Source organism: Podarcis gaigeae, assembly GCF_964106915.1.
Source record: "Podarcis gaigeae genome assembly, chromosome: 11".
Taxonomy (NCBI): Eukaryota; Metazoa; Chordata; class Lepidosauria; order Squamata; family Lacertidae; genus Podarcis; species Podarcis gaigeae.
This window is the reverse complement of record NC_139687.1, coordinates 45,814,057-45,834,722: the sequence shown is the minus strand read 5'-3', so window position 1 is coordinate 45,834,722 and position 20,666 is coordinate 45,814,057. Positions and strand designations below refer to the sequence as shown.

Below are 20,666 nucleotides of genomic sequence, written 5' to 3'. Positions count from 1 at the left end.
AATTACGGCCTTCAGAACACCCATTGTTTTGCAGAAGGGTTAACAAGAACACACTGGAAACTCAGGTTTGTGAAATTAAAAGTGCCTCAAAGTTGCTCTGTTTGACCTGGCTCAACAAATCTGTTTTAAAAAACCACCACCACCATGACCACAGAGTCTTTTGGGGCCATGAGAATAACCAGAAAACATACTGAAACAGGTGAGATGAATGAATGGTTAAAGGGAAGGTGTACAGTCATGGTGTCCAACACAGTCACACTCCATCACCATGTAAGTCAGTCAGGATGAATGCTGACAGTCATAAACCTTCCTTGCAAACAAATCGGACTGAAAGCTCAAGTAAAAAAATTGGACATATACTGCCCTGGGCTCATTTGGGAGAAAGGGTGAGAAAGAAATTTTATAAATAAAATAACCTCTGAGTAAGTTTTGGACAAGCAAATCAGAGTGAAAGCTCAGTGTGAACCTGTTCTGCCCAGTCTATTCTATTCTCTTCTGCTACCTAGTTCTCAATTTCAGTCTGTCGGTATTGTACAACATTTAATTTTTGTGTGGCTGCTTCCCCACCCTCTAAGTTATATTTTAGCTACTGTTTTGCTTTTCTGTCTACGTATAATTATTACTTCAAGTCTGCTGGGTACTTCTTCCCTTGAGCGTCAGTGAGGTTTTGGCTACATAAGCACAAGCACGGGAAGACTGGTATGCCAGCATAGAGCTGCTGAAGATCTCATCTGCACTATACCTGAAAGTGGCATGATGCTGTTTTAAAACAGCCATAGCTTCCCCCAAATAATCCTGGGAAATGTAGTGTGCTGAAGGTACTGAGAGTTGTGAGGAGACCCCTATTCCCCCTCACAGAGCTACAATTCCCGTAGTTCCCTGGGAAGAGGGACAGACTGTTAAACCACTCTGAGGACTGCGATCGTCCCTGCTGATATCGCTTTCTATGCAATGGAAGTTTAGGTTTAGGTTCAGGTTTAGGTTTAGGTTTAGGTTTAGGTTTAGGTTTAGGTTTAGGTTTAGGTTTAGGTTTAGGTTTAGTTTAGTTGGTTGAGGAACATTAAATCTTGGGGGTCTCCACCTTCAGCCTCCAGGCCTCAGGTGAGCACTAGGCCTTTCGTAGTTGTCTACCAGAAACAGGTGTTCAGGTTTTACGTTCACGCAAATGATACCACAGCTTGTCATCATTTGGGCTTCTCTAAAATCCTTCCCTTTTCTATCCCTGCTGCAGGTAAAGGCATATCATCTTCAACTGGAGCAGAACATCACGCCTGGTTTCAGTTATGCTTGTATACAGCATCTGTCAACTTCATCTGAGCAATTCGCAAAGATCTGTACGGAGTCCTTGCAAGCTTTGAAGTACAAGTAAAAATGGTTTGACCTTACCTCTACTACAGTTGTTCTGGCAGCTTTACACATGGGCTGGTTAAAGTTTCTTGCCGTTTTCCTATTTGAGGCAGAGAAAAGGGGAAGGTAAAGTAACTGAAAGCAAAAGATAGGAGAGTATTTTCTGCTCACATTCAGGCTGTTAAATTACTATAATATCAGGGAAAGCACTGGATCAACCTAAATTTAAAGGAATTAGGGAGAAGACTGCAGTAAGGAGGTAACATATAGACCTTTGCATACCTAGCAGATGTTTAAGAACACATTTAAAATTGCAGGCTTGTTTACCATGCAGTGTGTGTTTGTGTGCATGTGTGATACTGTTTAAAGAAAGAGGGGGGACTTTGCAATGCGCTCCTTCTAAGTGTCAACTGGGAAGTAGGTTCCACTGAGTTCAGCAGTGTTTACTCCCAGCTAAATAAACTGGGCAACAGGATGCACATCAGGGCACATTTTGAAACATGGAGGGGAGAAAGGAGATTATCCAATTTGCACATCATTTGTGACACCTATTTGACCATTGAATGGGGGAAGAGCAAGACTTGACTGCAGAAATACTTCATTGCCTTCTACCCAGAAGATTCCCACTAGCAAACCAAGGCCCATGGCAAACACAATATTGGTTGTTTTTTTTCTGGGGAGGGGGTATATAAAAATCAGACATATGCTTAAGAATATAAAAACGTAAGAAGAGCCTGCAGGATCAGGCCAATGGCCCATCTAGTCCAGCATCCTGTTCTCACAGTGGCCGACCAGATGCTATGGGAAACCAGCAAGGAGGATTTGAGTGCAAGAGCAACTCTCCATTCCTGGAAATGAGCTGTCTTTGTTTGCATGTGTTGTACATGGGGGAAGAAGGGGAAGGGAATGGGGGGGGGGGTTGACCAGAGCAAACAGGGGGTCAATCCTACCGTTATACAGGAGGTGTCAAGTTTTTCTGATAATGTGTCTCAAATGATGGTCTAAGGCACAGACTCTAAGCCTTGGTAGAGCAGCCTCAAAACTGAATCAAAGGATCCTATTTTCTAGATATTTCTCTCTATCCTGAGCTTATCATACAACATAAAAAATGTTTGGGCTTCTACTGCCCCCTCCTGGACACCTTTGCTTTATTAAATGCTAAACGAGTCCCTGCGCTCACCAAATTTGGGTGAATAATAATAATAATAATAATAATAATAATAATAATAATATATTTATACCCCGCCCTCCCTGGCCAGAGCTGGGCTCAGGGTGGCTAACACCAATAAAATCACAGTAAAAACATAATAGGGGGGGAAATAGAGGGGGTGGCCAATTTAAAATACAGGTTAAAGTGCAATTTAAAATGCAGCCTCATTTTAAAGTAGCCAATAAATCAAGACCATAAGGGGAGGGAAACATAAGGGTCAGACCGAGTTGCACCGAGCAAGAATAGATACAAGAAATGCAGATTTCATTTTTTTAAAATTCAGATCGACCCTATTTTTTTTTATAGCATTATAAATTCATTCTCCATCTATTCAATGCTTATATTTCCTAAATCTCCACTTTTCACAGGTTATAAGAAACAGAGTCAGACCATTGGTTCCTCTGGGTGAAAACTGTCTGCATTAACACACTCAAAACCTAAACATAACCAAAAAACCCCAACCCTGAAGAGTGGGCTAAACAACTTTTAAATTAAATTTAAATTATTATACAAGTCAAGTGACCATAATGTGCCCCATGTGAGCTGCAGGTGTATCCCAACACAAGGGGGGGGGGAAGCCCCTTGGAGCAGCGTATTACAGGGGAAGAACATTTGCACACTGACGGGTCAGCTTTGTCCAACATGACTGATCTTCTCGTTCAGGATACTCTGGTGAGCTTCCAAAGGAAGTCCAAGATTTCCTGGAGAACCCTTTGAAAACTGCTGCTTTGGAGAAAAGCACATCTGCTCTGTGTGCAATACTGTACCTGAAGATAATGTTCCCGGCGCGATCAGATTTCCACGCCTTCACTAGCGCAAAATCCCCCGTTATCGACTTTTCCATAATATAGTGTCGCCCATCAAACTCCCTCACCTGTGAGAAGTTGGGAGCGGGAGGAAATATTTGAAAAGTTATTCATCTTGAAAACTGTTCCTTCCCATGTTGGCATTTTAAATTATTCCTTTGCAGAATGCCAAGCAATAGGGATGGGGGCATGGCTGATGCTAACTGGTCAAAAGCCTCACATGGCTTTAATACTAATAAAATACTAATAATACTACTAATAATAATAATTTATTATTTATACCCCGCCCATCTGGCTGAGTTTCCCCAGCCACTCTGGGCGGCTCCCAATCGAGTGTTAAAAACAATACAGCTTTAAATATTAAAAACGTCCCTAAACAGGGCTGCCTTCAGATGTCTTTTAAAAATAAGATAGCTGCTTATTTCCTTGACATCTGATGGGAGGACGTTCCACTGGCCGGGCGCCACCACCAAGAAGGCCCTCTGTCTGTCTGTTATGGACTCTCTCTTCCCCAGAATGATGGTCCCCTACCGCTGCCCTAGTTCCACCATTAAAACACACAGGCATGATCTTTTACCTCTCTGGGCTCGCTGGCAAGGGCAACAGTACCATCTGTGTTGTATTTGATCGGAGCCCCTCCTTCTTGCACTAAAGTCCCATACCCCGTGCTGGTGAAGAAAGCTGGGATACCCGCTCCTCCTGCTCGAATGCGCTCAGCCAAGGTGCCCTAGAAGGAAAGAAACTGGTAAGTACGGAGAGCGATAACAAGAGAGATTCCCAGGTTGTTCAGGACATAGGTAGAGCCAGCGGGATCAGGCCAATGGCCCTTCTAGTCCAGCATCCTGTTCTCAAACTCCCTACTTCTCCTGCTTTCTCTCCTTTGACTTCTTCTCCCTGCTGTCCACCAAACAGCTCCAGTTTCCCTCAAACAGCATGTACTGCCATCTGAATGCAAAAGTATGCAGAACAGCACTCATCAAGGGATTTGGTTTCACGGAAGGTGCACATGGTTTCACGGAAGGTGCACATGGTTTCGAGATTTCGAATCTCATTGGCTGGCCTGCTCTGATGTCACAGGCTCTCTTAGCACTCTGCTGCCTGGCCTGGAGAACCACTCCTCCCTACGGTGACATGAAAGCTGATCACCCAAAGACAACAGAGAGAGGCAGAAAGGTCCATGAAACTGTTTTATGGGAAAACATCCTGCCAGAGCAACAGACAATTTCTAGGACCTGCTGGCTAAAACCTGCTTTATTCCACCTTTGCAACAGTGGCCTGTTTTATGGATATGATACAGTACTTTTTATTGCTAGGAAATTCAACATGCCAGCAAACCTGCAAACCTTTCAAAAAATTGCTTGATCTCAGAAAGGCCTGAATAAATTAATTCCATACTTAAGTCTGATCCACAAGATGGCAGCATCTGTACTTTAAAAACCTGTCTCTGACAATTCTTATCTACCCACCCAATTTGTTGTTGTTGTTTAGTCGTGTCCAACTCTTCGTGACTCCATGGACCAGAGCACGCCAGGCACTCCTGTCTTCCACTGCCTCCCGCAGTTTGGTCAAACTCATGCTGGTAGCTTTGAGAACACTGTCCAACCATCTTGCCCTCTGTTGTCCCCTTCTCCTTGTGCCCTCCATCTTTCCCAACATCAGGGTCTTTTCCAGAGAGTCTTCTCTTCTCATGAGGTGGCCAAAGTACTGGAGCCTCAGCTTCAGGATCTGTCCTTCCAGTGACCACTCAGGGCTGATTTCTTTAAGAATGGATGCATTTGATCTTGCGGTCCATGGGACTCTCAAGAGTCTCCTCCAGCACCAGAATTCAAAAGCATCAATTCTTTGCCGATCAGCCTTCTTTATGGTCCAGCTCTCACTTCCATTCACCACTACTGGGAAAACCATAGCTTGAACTATACAGACCTTTGTTGGCAAGGTGATGTCTCTGCTTTTTAAGATACCAATACCTATTGGTAAATGTGTGCCTTGTGGACTATCTGCTCTCTATTTACTGTAACTTTCCTCATGATTTGTTTTGAACATCTGACTCTTCCAAAAACACCCAGAAGCGGCAGTAACGATTCTGTCCAGCCAGTTAGAACTGTCAGCCCTAAGAACTCCCACAAATAAGACCGAGCTGGGGAAAAGCCTCCAGGTTTGGGCTTAGAATCGCAGAATTGGAAGGGACCGCGAGGGTCATCCAGTCCAACCCCCTGCCATGCGGGAATCTTTTGCCCAATGTGGGGCTCAAGCCCACGACCCTGAGATTAAGAGTCTCATGCTCTGCTAACTGAGCTACCCCAGCTTATGATTTCTTAGCCGCCCTTTGCCATAAGGTTTCAAAATACAATATGAAGAACCGTTTAAACCAAATTAGTTAAGAGAATGGGGTGTCTCAGGAGTCAAAGACCAGGGTAAAGACATCTCTGCGCTTCTGTGATGCTGCGATTCTTAGGTAAATAATGGAAGTGCCAAATACACCTCTATGGGGAGGGAATTTCACAGCTAAGGGACTGCTGTGGAGAATGTCCTCTGAGCCTCCAAGGGTGGTGAACACCAAGAGGGGCCCCTTCTGTCAACCTCAACCCCTACGAGGGTCTGTGGGGAAGGAGGTGGTCTTTCAGATATGATGGCCTAAGCCTTCTTCTTTGGCGATAACTTGTAGCCAAGTGAGATTGTCTTCCATAAACACGGTTTTAACAGTGAGTCTGTAAGTGACTGTGGAGGCCAATTCTGGACCCACACATCCTTCCACAGTGGGGACATTGGTTTCCGGGTGGAGTTGGTCATGGTGAGGGTTTGCCAAGCGTGCCTTCCTCTTAGCACGTTTCTCCCTTTCATCCTGAGTTCGAGTGTCTTCAAAGCCCATGACACCTTTGGTAAAGGCTGTTCTCCAATTGGAGCGCTTGCAGGTCAGTGTTTCCCAATTGTCGGTGTTTATACTACATTTTTTTTAGATTTGCCTTGAGAGAGTCTCTAAACCTCTTTTGTTGACCACCAGCATTACGCTTTCCATTTTTAAGTTTGGAATAGAGTAGTTGCTTTGGAAGACGATAATCAGGCAACGTGACCAGTCCAACGAAGTTGATGTTGAAGAATCATTGCTTCAACACTGGTGATCTTTGCTTCTTCCAGTACACTGGCATAGTTCGCCTGTCTTCCCAAGTGATGTGTAAAATTTTTCAGAGACACCTTGGATGGAATCTTTTGATGAGTTGTAGATGGTCTTTATAAGTGGTCCATGTCACAAGCCTTAGTCATTCAGGGCTTCAAACACTAGTGTTGGGCCTGGAAATAAACTGGAAACCTACACAGCTATTTTGGAGCAGGGGCTATGCAAGTTCCAAGAGGAGCTCCCTTAAGTTCATTGGAAGCCACGTGTTGGACCAGGTGGAAGTTCCAAGTTGTCTTCAAGGGCAGCCCCACATGAAACACATTGAATCATCTAGTCTGGAGTAGTACAGTGGCCAACTCATTTCTGTCCAAAAGGGGCTGGTGAACCAGCAGGATCTGAAAACAGATGTTCCGAGCTGAGGCCACTTGAGCCTCTGGTGAAAATGTTGGATCCAGGATAAACCTCAAGCTACAACTTCCAGGGGAGTCTAACCCCACCCAGAACAGGTCAAGAAGCCAAGGTTCACTCTATTAGGTATATTTAAATGGCCACAGCTAGCAGGCTGACATCTGGTGACAAAGCAGAAGCCGTCTCTTTCCAAAGCAGCGATTCTCTGTAAAACCTTCTCCTGCCAATTCCAAGAGGAGTGAGCTGTGATGTGTTCTACAGGCCTGTTAAAAAATGTATTTATTTGTTCAGGCATTTCCTGTTGTTAATTTTTAGATGGCACTGCTCAGTGTCTTGTTTTAGTACTCCATTTCTGTTTATATATGTGTGTGTGTGTGCATGTGTGTGTTGCGTGTGTGTCTATAAATTTATTAGCTAAATAATGAAACACGTTTTCTTTAAAAAATATTTAGCCCCTTAAGAAAGGTGTTCTACCTGTGGCGTAAGCTCAACCTCCAGTTCTCCAGATAAATACTGCCGCTCAAACTCTGCGTTCTCCCCAACGTAGGACGACACCATGCGCTTGATTTGCTTCGTTTGGAGTAAGAGTCCCAGCCCAAAATTGTCTACCCTGCACAGAAAAAGTTGTTGGGTGACAGTTACAACGAAACGAATGCCACAGAATATCATGAAAATTCTACCCTGAGGCACCCGCCTTCCAAAAGGGAGAATAAGATAGATATGCCATCCTTGGCATCACCCTTTGAGTTTTGTATGTAATAACCTGCACAAGTGCCTCTGTGTCAGAATTGCAAAGGCCCATCACTAGGTGGCACTAATTGTATCGCACAGCTGGACCAGCCATGAGGCAATCAGTTTGTGCTTACATCTTGCCAGTAACAAAAGGAAGCTGTCAGAACATTCATGTACCTAATTCATTTGTCTATACAGTCGTACCTCGGAAGTCGAGCAGAATCTCTTCCAGAAGTCGGTTCAACTTCCAAAATGTTCAGAAACCAAAGCGTGGCTTCTGATTGGCTACAGGAAGCTCCTACAGCCAATCAGAAGCCGCAGAAGCCCCGTCAGACGTTCAGCTTCCACAAATAGTTCACAAACCGGAACACTCACTTCCAGGTTTGCGGCATTCAGGAGCCAAAACATTCGAGAACTAAAGCTGTTCGAAAACAAGAGTGGGGGGCCATTTTTTGCTTCCACCCCTTCTGACAACCTTCCAAGGGCCACTTGCCAGAGATGGGCAGCACCAGAGTCAACAGCGGGTGGAGAATGAATGTAAATATCACTTTCATTAAGCTAGTTTCTCCCCTCACTGTCCTCTACCCAGGAGACCACGAGTTCATGATCTGAGTTCAAAGCAAAGAAAATCAAGGAGGCGATGAAGCAAAGACAGTAAGCGGTGTCAAGTTGCAAGAGGTGTGCCCTGGTAAGAGTCCTGAGGTCCAGATAAGGAGGGCTGGAAGGTCACATTCTCCATCGTCCCACCCCAGTCCTGAGGCTCCTTACTTTGGGTCTATACCAGTGTTTCCCAAACTTGGGTCTCCAACCATTTTTGGACTACAACTCCCATCATCCCTAGCCAGCAAGACCAGTGGTCAAGGATGATGGGAACTGTAGTTCAAAAAAAATTAGCTGGAGACCCAAGTTTGGGAAACAATGGTGTACATCAACTGGCATTATTCCCCCCACCTAAATCTGGGGGTGCCAGGAATGGAAATTGTGAGTGTTATCTTCTTCAGCGTTAGGACACCAGTTTGGATAGAGGACACATTGTAATTCAGAATTCAATAATTATATGGAATTTTTCAGTTTGCTCGCTTGCTCTTCCTAGGTTATAGGACTGGCCCATCTGGCAAAATATCCTGCAAGGCTGGCTCCTGCATGCCTAACTCCAAGCCATAAAGTCATAAAAGTCACCATAAGCCACTTGCCATCGTGAAACGGACTTGGCAAACGATGGCAAGAACAGGAGTGGGTAGGATAGGCAGGATTTAATGCTGCCCCAAGGCTTTTAAACTGCCGGATGTGAACTACAGGGAAATACATCTCCCTTTATCATCCAGTAATTATCAGATAGGAAACCGGGCTGGAAGGGGTCATTAGACAATGCTGCAAAGCTGAGCTTATGGAAGCCGATAAGATCACAGAATCATGTTCCTAAAGAGTTGTCAGTGCCCCTAAGCAAAGCCATGCCTCCATCCACAGAAAAACACACAGAGATGAACCACTTTAACTCACAGGCAGGGAGCAAGAGCAAACCTGCCTGCATTACTTACTTTGATCTCAGCATCACTAATTCAGATACAGTGGTACCTCGGGTTCTCATCCTGAAGCAAAGTTCTTAACCTGATGCACTATTTCTGGGTTAGCGGAGTCTGTAACCTGAAGCGTATGTAACCTGAGGTACCACTGCATACCTATGGAAATACAGTGGTACCTCGGGTTAAGTACTTAATTCGTTCAGGAGGTCCGTTCTTAACCTGAAACTGTTCTTAACCTGAAGCACCACTTTAGCTAATGGAGCCTCCCACTGCCGCCGCGCCGCCAGAGCACAATTTCTGTTCTCATTCTGAAGCAAAGTTCTTAACCCAAGGTACTATTTCTGGGTTAGCGGAGTCTGTAACCTGAAGCGTCTGTAACCTGAAACGTATGTAACCCGAGGTACCACTGTAGCAGCAAACAGCAGTAAGGATAATTGTAGTGGATTCTACTGCAGCACACAATGCAGCTGTAACTTTGGCATCTGCACATAACAGGGGTGTTAAAACATGTCTTGTTCAGTATTAGCCGAGGGCCATGTTCCCTTGCACACAACCTTCTGGGGGCTATGTGCCAAGAGTAGGTGGGGCCAGAGGCAAAAATGGGCGGAGCAAAATATGCAGCTCCAAACTTTAATGCACTCCAGCCATGCAGAGGGAGCTGGTGGGTGTTGTTGGTATTTTAAGACCTATATCTCCATACAGCAAGAAGCATCGCCACAGTTCAAGGACACATTCCTGCCAGGCAAAGGGCGCTTAAAAGGGGGTGCAGAGCAGGGCTGGTGAGAGGTGCAGCCTAGAGAGAGTCCCAAGAGCCAAGTGGAAAGGTCTGGTAGAGGACACATTTAGCCCCCAGGTCGCCTGGCCCTAGCCTTATAATACAGTGGTACCTCGGGTTACAAACACCTTGGGTTACAAACACTCCGGGTTACAGACTCCACTAACCCGGAAGTAGTACCTCGGGTTAAGAACTTTACCTCAGGATGAGAACAGAAATCGCACACCGGCAGCATGGCGGCAGCAGGAGGCCCCATTAGCTAAAGTGGTACCTCAGGTTAAGAACAATTTCAGGTTAGGAATGGACCTCCAGAACGAATTAAGTTCATAACCAGAGGTACCACTGTACTTACATGCTGGCAGTGCTCCTGCTGAGACCCAAGTGGGATTAGTAGTGGATCCTGGACCCACCAGTTGAAGACCAGTGCTCTAGGCCAGGATTTCCCAAACTTGGGTCTCCAGCTGTTTTTTTGGACTACAGTTCCCATCGTCCCAGACCACTGGCTGCTAGCTAGGGATGATGGGAGTTGTGGTCCAACCAATTGTCTCTACCCAAGTTTGGAAAGCCCTCCTCTGGGCCAAGGATGGGGACCCAGTAGCTTTCCAGTTGTTGCTGGACTACAGCTCCCATCATCCCTGGCTACCACCATGGGGGCTGGGGCTCTCTTGGGAGTTGAAAGTCAACCTCAACTGAATGGCCAATGGTTCTCCACCCCAGCTCAGTTCAGTTCATTTGTGTGCTCTCTTTTTCCTAGAACAGCTTCTGTTTCTTGGTCACTCTGAGGGTGAAGGAAATAGAAGTACAACAGAAAAGGAAACCTCAAGTTTTTAGGGGTCCCCTCCTTCATGTTATAAATTATGGCTATCATGCAGTCAGTCACAATACTCACAACACAAGCCTAGCAAATGACATCTAATAGGGCCTGGGAAGAAGATAAAGTCCCAACCGGAGAAGAATGGCAGAATAAGTTGATGGATTATGCCAAAATGGCAAAAATGACTGGAAGAATCAGAAATCAGGAAGACTAACATTTTAATAAAGAATGGGAGAAATTTATAACTTATCTAAAAACCATTGTAAACAGTTAAAATTGTTAGTAGGATTGGAATAACACTTGTAGTTTAATGGTGAATTTTGGATTTAATGGAGATGGATTACTATAAAAGATTCAGGAAGAAATGGCTAACAATAGGACCCACAAAGATGAGGAGGGAAGTCCAGGAGATTCTTTGGAATCTTGTTTTTATGTTGCATGTTGGATATGTGATTGTAAAACTGTAATTCGAAGAACCAAATAAATAAATAAATAAATTTTAAACGACATCTAATAGGGGCTGCAAGCCAAGGTTAATCTTTTTGTCTCTCCTGCATGACAGACTGTTCTAATGCAGTGACTGACTTCAGGGTTGGAAAACCTCCCGTGTTTCCATTCCTCGTTTGTCGCCTGAATAGCAAACAACCCTGTTGACAGTGTGTGAATATTCAGAGCCTCCGTATGTTAGGAATTATTACCGGGACTGTCTGACCTGCCAGAATGCTGAAGTAACCTTCTCCCTATAAAAAGAAAGTGCTGTTCTGAAGTGTATAGGGTTGAAACTGTCAGTTCAAAAATAAACACAGTTAACATCTGGTGAAATATGCTAAAATAATTTAGGACCAGTTTGGCTGCTCCAAATATGTATTTCCATTTATTTCAAGGTGAGAATTGGGTGCCGTTGTGAGATGAAATGAAAGCAAACAAATCCATAGACAATCCAGTGTTGCATAGAAAGAGGCTGCAAACCAACATGCAGCCTTATTTTTTGGAGGTGGGGGAAAGAAGAAGAAGAAAGAGAGAGAGAGAGAGAGAGAGAGAGAGAGAGAGAGAGAGAGAGAGAAAAGAGATTGTGTGTGTGGTTGTAGCACCTGTGCTTTCTGATTTCACTCATTTGCAAATGTGCCTACAAGCCCAAAGAAGTTGCCAACCAGTATACAAATTTAATTAACAACAAGAACCCCCATACATACAAAAAGCAGGAACCCAAGCCCTGGGAAAATGCCTCAATGAGCTTCTTCATAGGTGTAGCGTAGGGCAGCAGAGCAACTGGTTGAGCCAGGCACTCGGGAATGCTGAAACTGGTGCCAGCATCAAGGTATGCAGAATTTAAAATAGGTCGCCAATACTGGTCATCATGACCCCATATACCCTTTGTCCCCTTTTGACACGCATTAAGAAAATATATGACTGAAGTCAAAAGAAAAGTAATAGATCTGACACACAACTGAGGGAATATGTTAAGGACTGCAGAAGATTAACACTGGGTGCAACAAACATTATTTTCTTTGTTTCCACAATTTGCATGACGTCCCATAACAAAAAGTTATCTGGACAGTGTGCATAGCTATAGATATATGTATATCTTGTGTATATATATTCTTCAGCATCACAAGAAAAGCTTGAGCATTTCATGTATTCCAAGTACTGTGTCAGGTTTCCAGCAATGACATTCAAATTGGGTAATGAAAAAAGACTAAAAGTGTTTTGATTATAGAGGATATCAGCATGATCTTATCATTTAGCTATACTGTAAATAGCAGTATCAGGGAAAGCCTTATTTATTAATTAATGCTTAACCAGATTCAGGTCTTTTACACCAAGCATCCAAATCCCTCTGGTGTTTTGTAAACACGCGTTAACACTGATAACATGGGACAAAGTTAATTTAAATGAAAATGCAGGTCTCGGTGCTCTGCTTATGTGAATGTAACCAGGCACGGCGGCCACTGGCAGCTCAGCCCTCATTGCACTTATATAAACTGTAGTGCATTTAGCATAGTACCAGCTTCATCATTTCAAGTTATTATTAATTACAGTGGTACCTTGGTTGTCCAATGCCTTGGTACTCAAACAACTTGGAACCCAAACACTGCAAACCTGGAAGTAAGTGTTCCGGTTTGCGAACTTTTTTTGGAAGATGAATGTGCTCCGTTTCAAGTGTTACGCTTCCATTTTGAGTGCCACACTTCCGTTTTGAGTGTTACGCTGAAGTCTGTCTGTTTTTGCTATTTATTTTGCGGCCCTTTTTGTTTTGTTTTTGTGACTGTGTGGAACCCAGTTCAGCTACCTACTGACTGATTGTGTGACTGCAGTACATTGTTTATTGCTTTCATTTTATGGATCAATGGTCTCATTAGATAGTAAAATCCATATTAAATTCATGTTTTAGGGGTTGTTTTTAAAAGTCTGGAACGGATTAATCCAAGCATGCCTTGGTTTTGGAACGCTTTGGCTTTGGAACGGACTTCCGGAACGGATTAAATTTGAGAACCAAGGCACCACTGTATAAATGTATATATCGCTTTATGCCAAAACAGTCTTCTATTTTGAAATGTGGGTTCCTCCAGAGGGAAACCAGGGAGCTTCCTCACACATACACAGGCTGGGGTCCATCACCAGTTGCAAAAGGAGAATCCCAATTAGATTTTGTACAAAATCTATTCCAAGAACAGATGCACACGTACCCTGCATTGTTACTGACAGCGGTTATCCCTTTTACACCAGTCTTCAACAGTGCTCCTATGAGGTTCTCAGGGATGCCACAGAGCCCAAAACCTATGCAACACAAATTATTCAGCAGTGAACATCTCCATTGCAAAAATGACCCACCATCAACCATTCATTCACCTCAAGCAGGGACTTTCTTCAGCAGCACATGATGGACCCTGCTTTCTAACCCAGAAGAAGGGGTCTCTCCCATATTATGATGGTCTTCAAAGCCAACACAACCCCCATTTTTGTTTGCATACCCAGAAGATATGGGGAATGGGAAGGGCCAATGGACACCACAAATTTCAGCCCACTAGTAAGCCGACCCAAAACACACGGATCCTATTAAATCTAAGTGTTGTGATCAAATGATGTGGTTTGCCAAGCGGCAAAAAACCCAACTAGCACTTGAAACCATGGGTGGAAACACTCAAACCTGCAGAAAGCAGCAGTTCAATTCTCCCTCACCTCTGCGGACTAACTTTGACAGGTGGACAGGACCAACACAGTTTCCTTCTTAACTGAACTCTGCATTGGTCTCCCCTTTGTGAAATTACTGGCCTATATAACGACTCTCCCTCCACAACAATAAAAAACGTACACAATGCTTCCTTTACTTATCTTTCTATTGCCCTGGGCTGTTCAACTTCTAGAGCAATTCTCTTGGTGATAAAGGTACAGTTCTGAAGTCAGCAGAGACCAAACCACAGCCCTTTATAGTCTTAAGAGCTCTCAGCTTTAAGTATTTTTAATGCCCTGACGTGAGAACTCTGCATTCTGAAGCCCTCACCCTGCCCTAGAAACGTTACTCGTAAAAAGTGTTTTATGCTTGCTTCCCCATCATTTTAACACCATCCCTGAAAAGCCCATAGATACACAAAGCCACTGAAGACAATAAGTCTGAGTAGGCGCAGGTGTTTTTTGCAGCTCTAAAAGCACTAGGTGTGTCTCCTAGGCTGGTTCCTTGAAGCCAATGACGGTAGCAGCTCCTGTTCAGAGGCAGAAGCCCAACTTCCTGGTCCAGTCAAAATGGAAGCCCTTTTTCTCATCTTCTAAATCACATGCATACTGAATGCGCGGAGGGGAAGCAGTTCCACACCCACTGTCTCTACCCCATGACCTTCACACAATTGGCAGAAGGTCTGAAAAGGGCCTCTGTTGACATACAGGTGTAGGCATGTAGCTGTTCCACAAGCTCAGAACCCGGTTTAATCGGGATTCCAAGTTGTGCAGAGAACCCATGTACGCAGAGGTTCCTTCGAGACCTTTGACCAAATACATATGGGGAAGAACCCCAAGGCACCCAAAGGTTGGGAATGGGGCTGGGAAGCCCAGCTCTACTCCTTGCTCCCTGCATGCAGAGGAAGTATAAACAAACCTGTAGAACAGCCTTGTCCAACCTTGAGTGCCCAGATGGTTGTTGGCCTCCAATCATCCTTGGCCAATCTGGCTAGGGATGATGAGGATTGTAGTCCAACAATTTGTGGAGACCCAAGTTTGGAGAAGGCTTCTATAGAAGAATGCAAGGGAAAAGGAATCAGGTTACATCTGATTATACAGGAACATAGGAAGCTGTATGGTATTACCAGCACTGACTGACAGAGGCTCTCCAGGGTTTGAACCTTGGTTTTCTGCATGCAAACCAGCTGTTCTACCACTGACCTACAGCCTTTCTCCCATTTTACCAACTGCCTAGAAATCCTTTACAGTGGTACCTTGGGTCCCGAATGGCTTGGCTCCTGAACAAATCGGCTCCCGAACATTGCAAGCCCAGAAGTAAGCGTTCTGGTTTGCAAACGTTTTTTGGAAGCCAAATGTCCGTTTTGGCTGTCAGCATTGTTTCTGGTGCCAATCAGAAGCCACGCCTTGGTTTGCGAACATTTTGGTAGTCAAACGGACTTCCAGAATGGATTGAGTTTGGGAACCAAGGTACTGCTGTATTACCGTATTTTTCGCTCTATAGGACGCACCTTGTTTTAGAGGGGGAGAACAAGAAGAAAAAAAATCTCCCCCTCTCTGCGCAGCGCCCCTTCAGCGAAGTGGCAGGAGAAACGGAGCCCCTTCCATTTCTCCTCCCGCTTAGCTGAAGGGACGCTGCGCCTTAGCTGAAGGGACACCTACCCTTCAGCGAAAGGAACCTGAAGCCTCCGGAGCACGGCGGGAGCTCCCGCTGCGCTCCGGAGGCTTCAGGTGGCTATCTTTGGAGCCTGTAGAGCAGGAGGGGCCGGTGCGCACCGACCCCTCTCGCTCTCCAGGCTTCAGCGAAAGCAATGTGAAGCCTCCGGAGCGCGGCAGGAGCGTTCCCACTGCGCTTCAGAGGTTTCGCATTGCTATCGCTGAAGCCAAGGAGCCTGCATTTGCTCCATAAGACGCAAACACATTTCCCCTTCATTTTTGGAGGGGAAAATGTGTGTCTTATAGAGCGATAAATACAGTATGTTTTGTCTAAAGTACTGAAAATCTAATGCCTGTCATTTATGTTCATGGAGTAGCAGAAATGTTTCCAATTTATAAAACTGAGCAAGTAGATTCCTAAGTACTTACCACCAACGAGGAGAGTAGCCCCATTGGGTATGTCTTTTACTGCTTCCACCGGATCATTATAAAACTGGGTGTTGTGGCGGCTGCTTGTTGAAAAATAACAGCCACAGCTCTAGAAAGAGTAGAAGAAACAAAGGGGAGAAAGCGTCAAGGTACAACCTTAGGTGCTCATTCACAGTAACAAAGGATATCCCGCCAGCAGTTCTTAGAAAGACATGCACAAGAAATTTGTGCTGATCAAAAAGTGCAAAGAATGCATGCTAGAGGCTCATGGGTAACACTAGATTTGAAGGGTGTACGTCACTATGGTCAAAACGACATGTATGCTGCCATTTTATACAACCATACAACTAATAAAATGAATGTGATGTTGAATTTCCCAATAATCTCTGCTTGCTTTCCTTCCTTTTTAAAAGGGCAAATTTCTAGCTACTGTGCTTGAAAGTTTTCAGGCAATGCACCCTGAAACATCAGAAGGAGCTGCAGTTCCAGCCATGTTCTGCATAATATGAGCTCTGAAACACTTTAGCAAATACTGTATTTAGGTGAAGGACAGTAGGGGAAAGATTTAAATTCTTTGTTTATTCTTTGCAGCTTGGAAGTAAGGGTATTATTACAAATACCGATACTCTTAAGCAATAAACATATTGTAAACTTGAATTTCCAAAACCACATTTATGGGGTCTGTCCTCGATATGTCTGGCCACATTTTTAATTAAAGAAAACAGTGTCTGAACAGACAGTACTACTATCTTAAGCAACTCCTAGGAAATATATTTTTTCTAGACATGCAACTAGGGCAAGGGTGAGTATATTTCAGATTTCAACAAAATGCCTGAGCTTCACAAGCTTGCAGAATCAGAGTTAAGATTCTAAAAAGACTAACTAAGAAGCAATTGCCACAGATCACAGGCTAAAATCCTGTAGAAAGTAAATTCCATTGAAGCCATTAAAGTTCATTCTGATTCTGCAGACATGGATACTTATGGATTTTATTTTGTTTTGTTTTGTTTTGTTTTAAAAATTCCATTCATATCCTATCTTTCTTCCAAGGAGCTCAAGGTGTCATACTTTGTCCCCCCCTCCCCATTTTATCCTCATAGAATAACAACCCTGGGGGGGGGGTAGGTTAGTGACTGGCCCAAGGTGACTCAGTGAACTTCAAGGCTGAGTGTTTTATTTTAAATAGTAAAACTAATGTGGTATATCTTATAAAGAACAATATATAATTTTTTTTAAATAAACAAGGATCTGTCTAGTCATACTAACAATATACTTTATTGTAAAATGACATACAATTGAGTTATGTTCCTATTTAAAATTTATTTACAATTCTTCATTATTTTTGAAAATGTTTTGCCATCTGAGTAAACAACACAAAGTCTTAAGTTATCCAAGGTTCTAAGGCTGCAATCATAACCCTACTTACCTGGAAGTAAGCTCCATTCAATTCAACAGGACTTACAGCACTTCTGAGTAGACATAGCTAGGGCAACACAGTAAAATGTTGATTCTATTGTAGTGAAAACCCTTTCTATTGGAATTTCAACTACGTGTCAGTCACCTTGTGGGTGTTTCTAAATGGCAACGGCAGGTAAACCTCTTAATAAACCTGGCAGTGCAAGTATATTTAGTCAGCAGCAAGTTCTACTGAATTCTATGAAACATACAGTACTCCCTAATAAATGATCTTAGAAATGTAGGATGCATTCTGATACAGCAAGGTGGGGAACTTCCAATCCATGGGCCAGTTTGGCCCAGCAGGGATTCCATTTTGGGCTCTGAAGCCATTTTTCATGGTCACCTGTCAATCAAGCAACATCACCCAATGAGCAGGTGACATCAACTGATTGGCAGGACTTTAATCCAGCTTGGTTTGGCTCTACGTGTTACTTTCTTGCAAGAAGTGGTTGGCCCAGAGGGTTCAATCCTGTTTTGTAATATAATCATAAATAATAAATTTTTATTTATACCCTGCCCTTCCCAGTTCAGAAAACCGGGCTCAGGGCGGTTAACAACGAATTTAAAACACTTAATTGATGCAACAAAAAACAGCTTAAAATACAGTATAAAACGTGAATAACAATAAATTCAGAATTCAAAAATCAATTTAAGGGGGAAATCCATCCAACAGCGTATACTTTGCTGCAGGCACCCCCAAACTTGGCCCTCCAGATGTTTGGGCACTACAATTCCCATCATCCCTGACCACTGGTCCTGTTAGCTAGGGATGATGGGAGCTGTAGTGCTAAAACATCTGGAGGGCTGAGTTTGGGGGTGCCTGCTATACTGTATACCCATTTACCTAGGAGTAAGTTTGATTAATAGCAACACATCCTCCATGTAATGCTATGACATCTGAACTACTTCTTACCTATTTACAAAAATCTGAGATGTCTCCTGTCCTGACCAAATATGTAAAATTATGCCATATTTGTAGACAAATTATTAAGCATACATTAAGCAAATAAACAGAGACAGGGATAGGAAATAGGAGGGGGGAGGAACTAATTTTCCTTACTAATAAACCCCAGAAATAATGAGCAATGGAGCACTCAGGATTTCTTAACCAGAAGCTTCTGGCTGCCTTCTGCACAAGATACTTTAAGAAGAACCAGCCAACAATTCTCCCCAGCATGGAAAGTCACATGCTATGCTTCATCAACACTGGCACAACAACAGAAACCCCAAGCAACCCTTTCTCCAACAAGGACACATCTCTCAGTCAGTCAAAGTGTGCCGACTAGGTCAAAGTCATTTATCCTTTGACACAGAGCTACAGCTAGTCTCCAATTTATACTGCAGTACAGTAGTCCAAATTTCTGCATATGGAAACTTGGTGAGCCAATATTATGCACATTGAGAAAAGTTGTGTCCAGCATGTTAAAAACACTGGGTGACACTGAATTGTGGCATCCAGTGAAGGGCTTCTACTTAACCTTCCTCTGGGGAATCCTCCAAGAGCAGAATGAGGAGGGAGGGAGGGAGGGAGGGGAATTCTGTTCAATCTACTGGTGTGACATTAAATCTGGCCTACAAGGTTTCCATTGCCTTGTCAGGAAATCTAGAACAGGGCAGAACACCTGAAGCAGCGTCCCAATAAGCAAGAGATTGCTAGGTACCAGCACAGGATTACATGCTCACTTGCAGAACAGAAATGGCCAACCTCTAGCGCAGGCAGCTGAAAGTTGTGGCACTTCTAGACAAGAGCAGAAGAGCCCAGAGGGCCTGAGTCTATGGCACAACACAATGCTATTGCTTCCCTCCCCAGTGACACACCGTCTTCCTTCCCAAAGCAGGAGACTAGAAGCAGATCCATGGAACTTGCTCCCGTAAGAGGCAATGGCAGCCACCAAGTTGGATGGCTTTAGAAGAGGATCAGACCAGGGGCGGACTTTGGTAATAAATATGGTGCCCTGAGCAAGGACAAAATTTGCCACCGCATTGCTTATTTTCACAATACAGTGGTACCTCAGGTTAAGAACTTAATTCGTTCTGGAGGTCTGTTCTTAACCTGAAACTGTTCTTAACCTGAAGCACCACTTTAGCTAATAGGGCCTCCTGCTGCCGCCACACGATTTCTGTTCTCATCCTGAAGCAAAGTTCTTAACCCGAGGTAATATTTCTGGGTTAGCGGAGTCTGTAACCTGAAGTGTATGTAACCAGAGGTACCACTGTAATGTCTTTAGAACAGTTGCTTTCTTATGGATCTTCTCAGTAGGTACCCGCATAAATATAGGGTTGTGGTGGTTGTTTTGCGCCCCCTCGGCTTGGCACCCTAGGCATGGGAACTACCTGCATCCCACTAATTCTGGCACTGGTTAGACAACTCAAGGCTATATTTTGTTCTGCCTCTGCTGCGAGAGGAATCGGGCCTCTGAATACCACTTACTCTGCTCATGTCCCACTGGCATCTGGTCAGTGAGAAGAGGATGCTGGACTGAATGGGCCTGATCCAGCACGCTTGTCTTCTTATTCAAAAGGTAGCAACTGTTTTGCATGCAAAAAGTACCAGATTCAGTCTCTAGGTAGGGCTGGCACAGTCCAGACCAGAAACACGGCCTAGACTAGCGTTTGCCAACCAGGCAAACCAGATTCCCTTTGGGGGGTTAAATGAGGAGAGAGTACCATATACAACACCCTGAGCTCCTTGCAGAAAAGGCAGGATATAAAGGCAACAAATAAACAAATGTTTAGGACTTCAATTCCCATCAGCCCCGGGGAGCAAACGTTCTAAAAAAACAACAAAAACTTTAGAATTTCACTGCTTTCTGCATGCTATTTGGCTCTTTACAACTTTTTTAATTTGGTTTTTTTCCAGTTTATTTAGGGGGACTTTCCTTGAAGGGCATAGAAGGGAGGGGAGAAACAATCACACTGTGCAAACGCACTCATGGGCGTAGCTAAGGAAATAAAATAAATAAAAATACTTAACTAAAAGCAGAAATTGTAGAAAGATTTTGACAGGAGTCCCCCCCCCCCAGCACTTGGGGTCAAAAGAAAGTATTTTAAAACAACTGTTGTTGAGACATTTCATTCCCAATCTGCTAGGCAGTCAGACAGAGGGTGATGACAGGTGGGTCTCCTGCCGCCAACATAAATCCTGACCCCACCTGACTATACCAGTTCTATTTGGAACGTACCTGTTTCTGTGTTTCCACATCTTCCAAGAGGCGTAAGGGA

At 44.0% G+C, this 20,666-nt stretch overlaps 1 protein-coding gene across 1 annotated transcript in view; it reads right to left on the bottom strand.

Moving 5' to 3' along the window:
* The window catches only part of OXCT1 (3-oxoacid CoA-transferase 1), a 51,455-nt gene that overhangs the window by 29,438 nt on the left and 1,351 nt on the right, over positions 1-20,666 (bottom strand). The window contains exons 2-7 of the mRNA XM_083703597.1: positions 15,987-16,095; positions 13,418-13,508; positions 7,361-7,496; positions 3,941-4,090; positions 3,325-3,431; positions 1,387-1,447 (exon numbers count right to left, since the gene is read on the bottom strand). Coding sequence (XP_083559723.1) covers positions 1,387-1,447; positions 3,325-3,431; positions 3,941-4,090; positions 7,361-7,496; positions 13,418-13,508; positions 15,987-16,095 — 654 coding nt within the window. The remainder of the gene's footprint in view (positions 1-1,386; positions 1,448-3,324; positions 3,432-3,940; positions 4,091-7,360; positions 7,497-13,417; positions 13,509-15,986; positions 16,096-20,666) is intronic.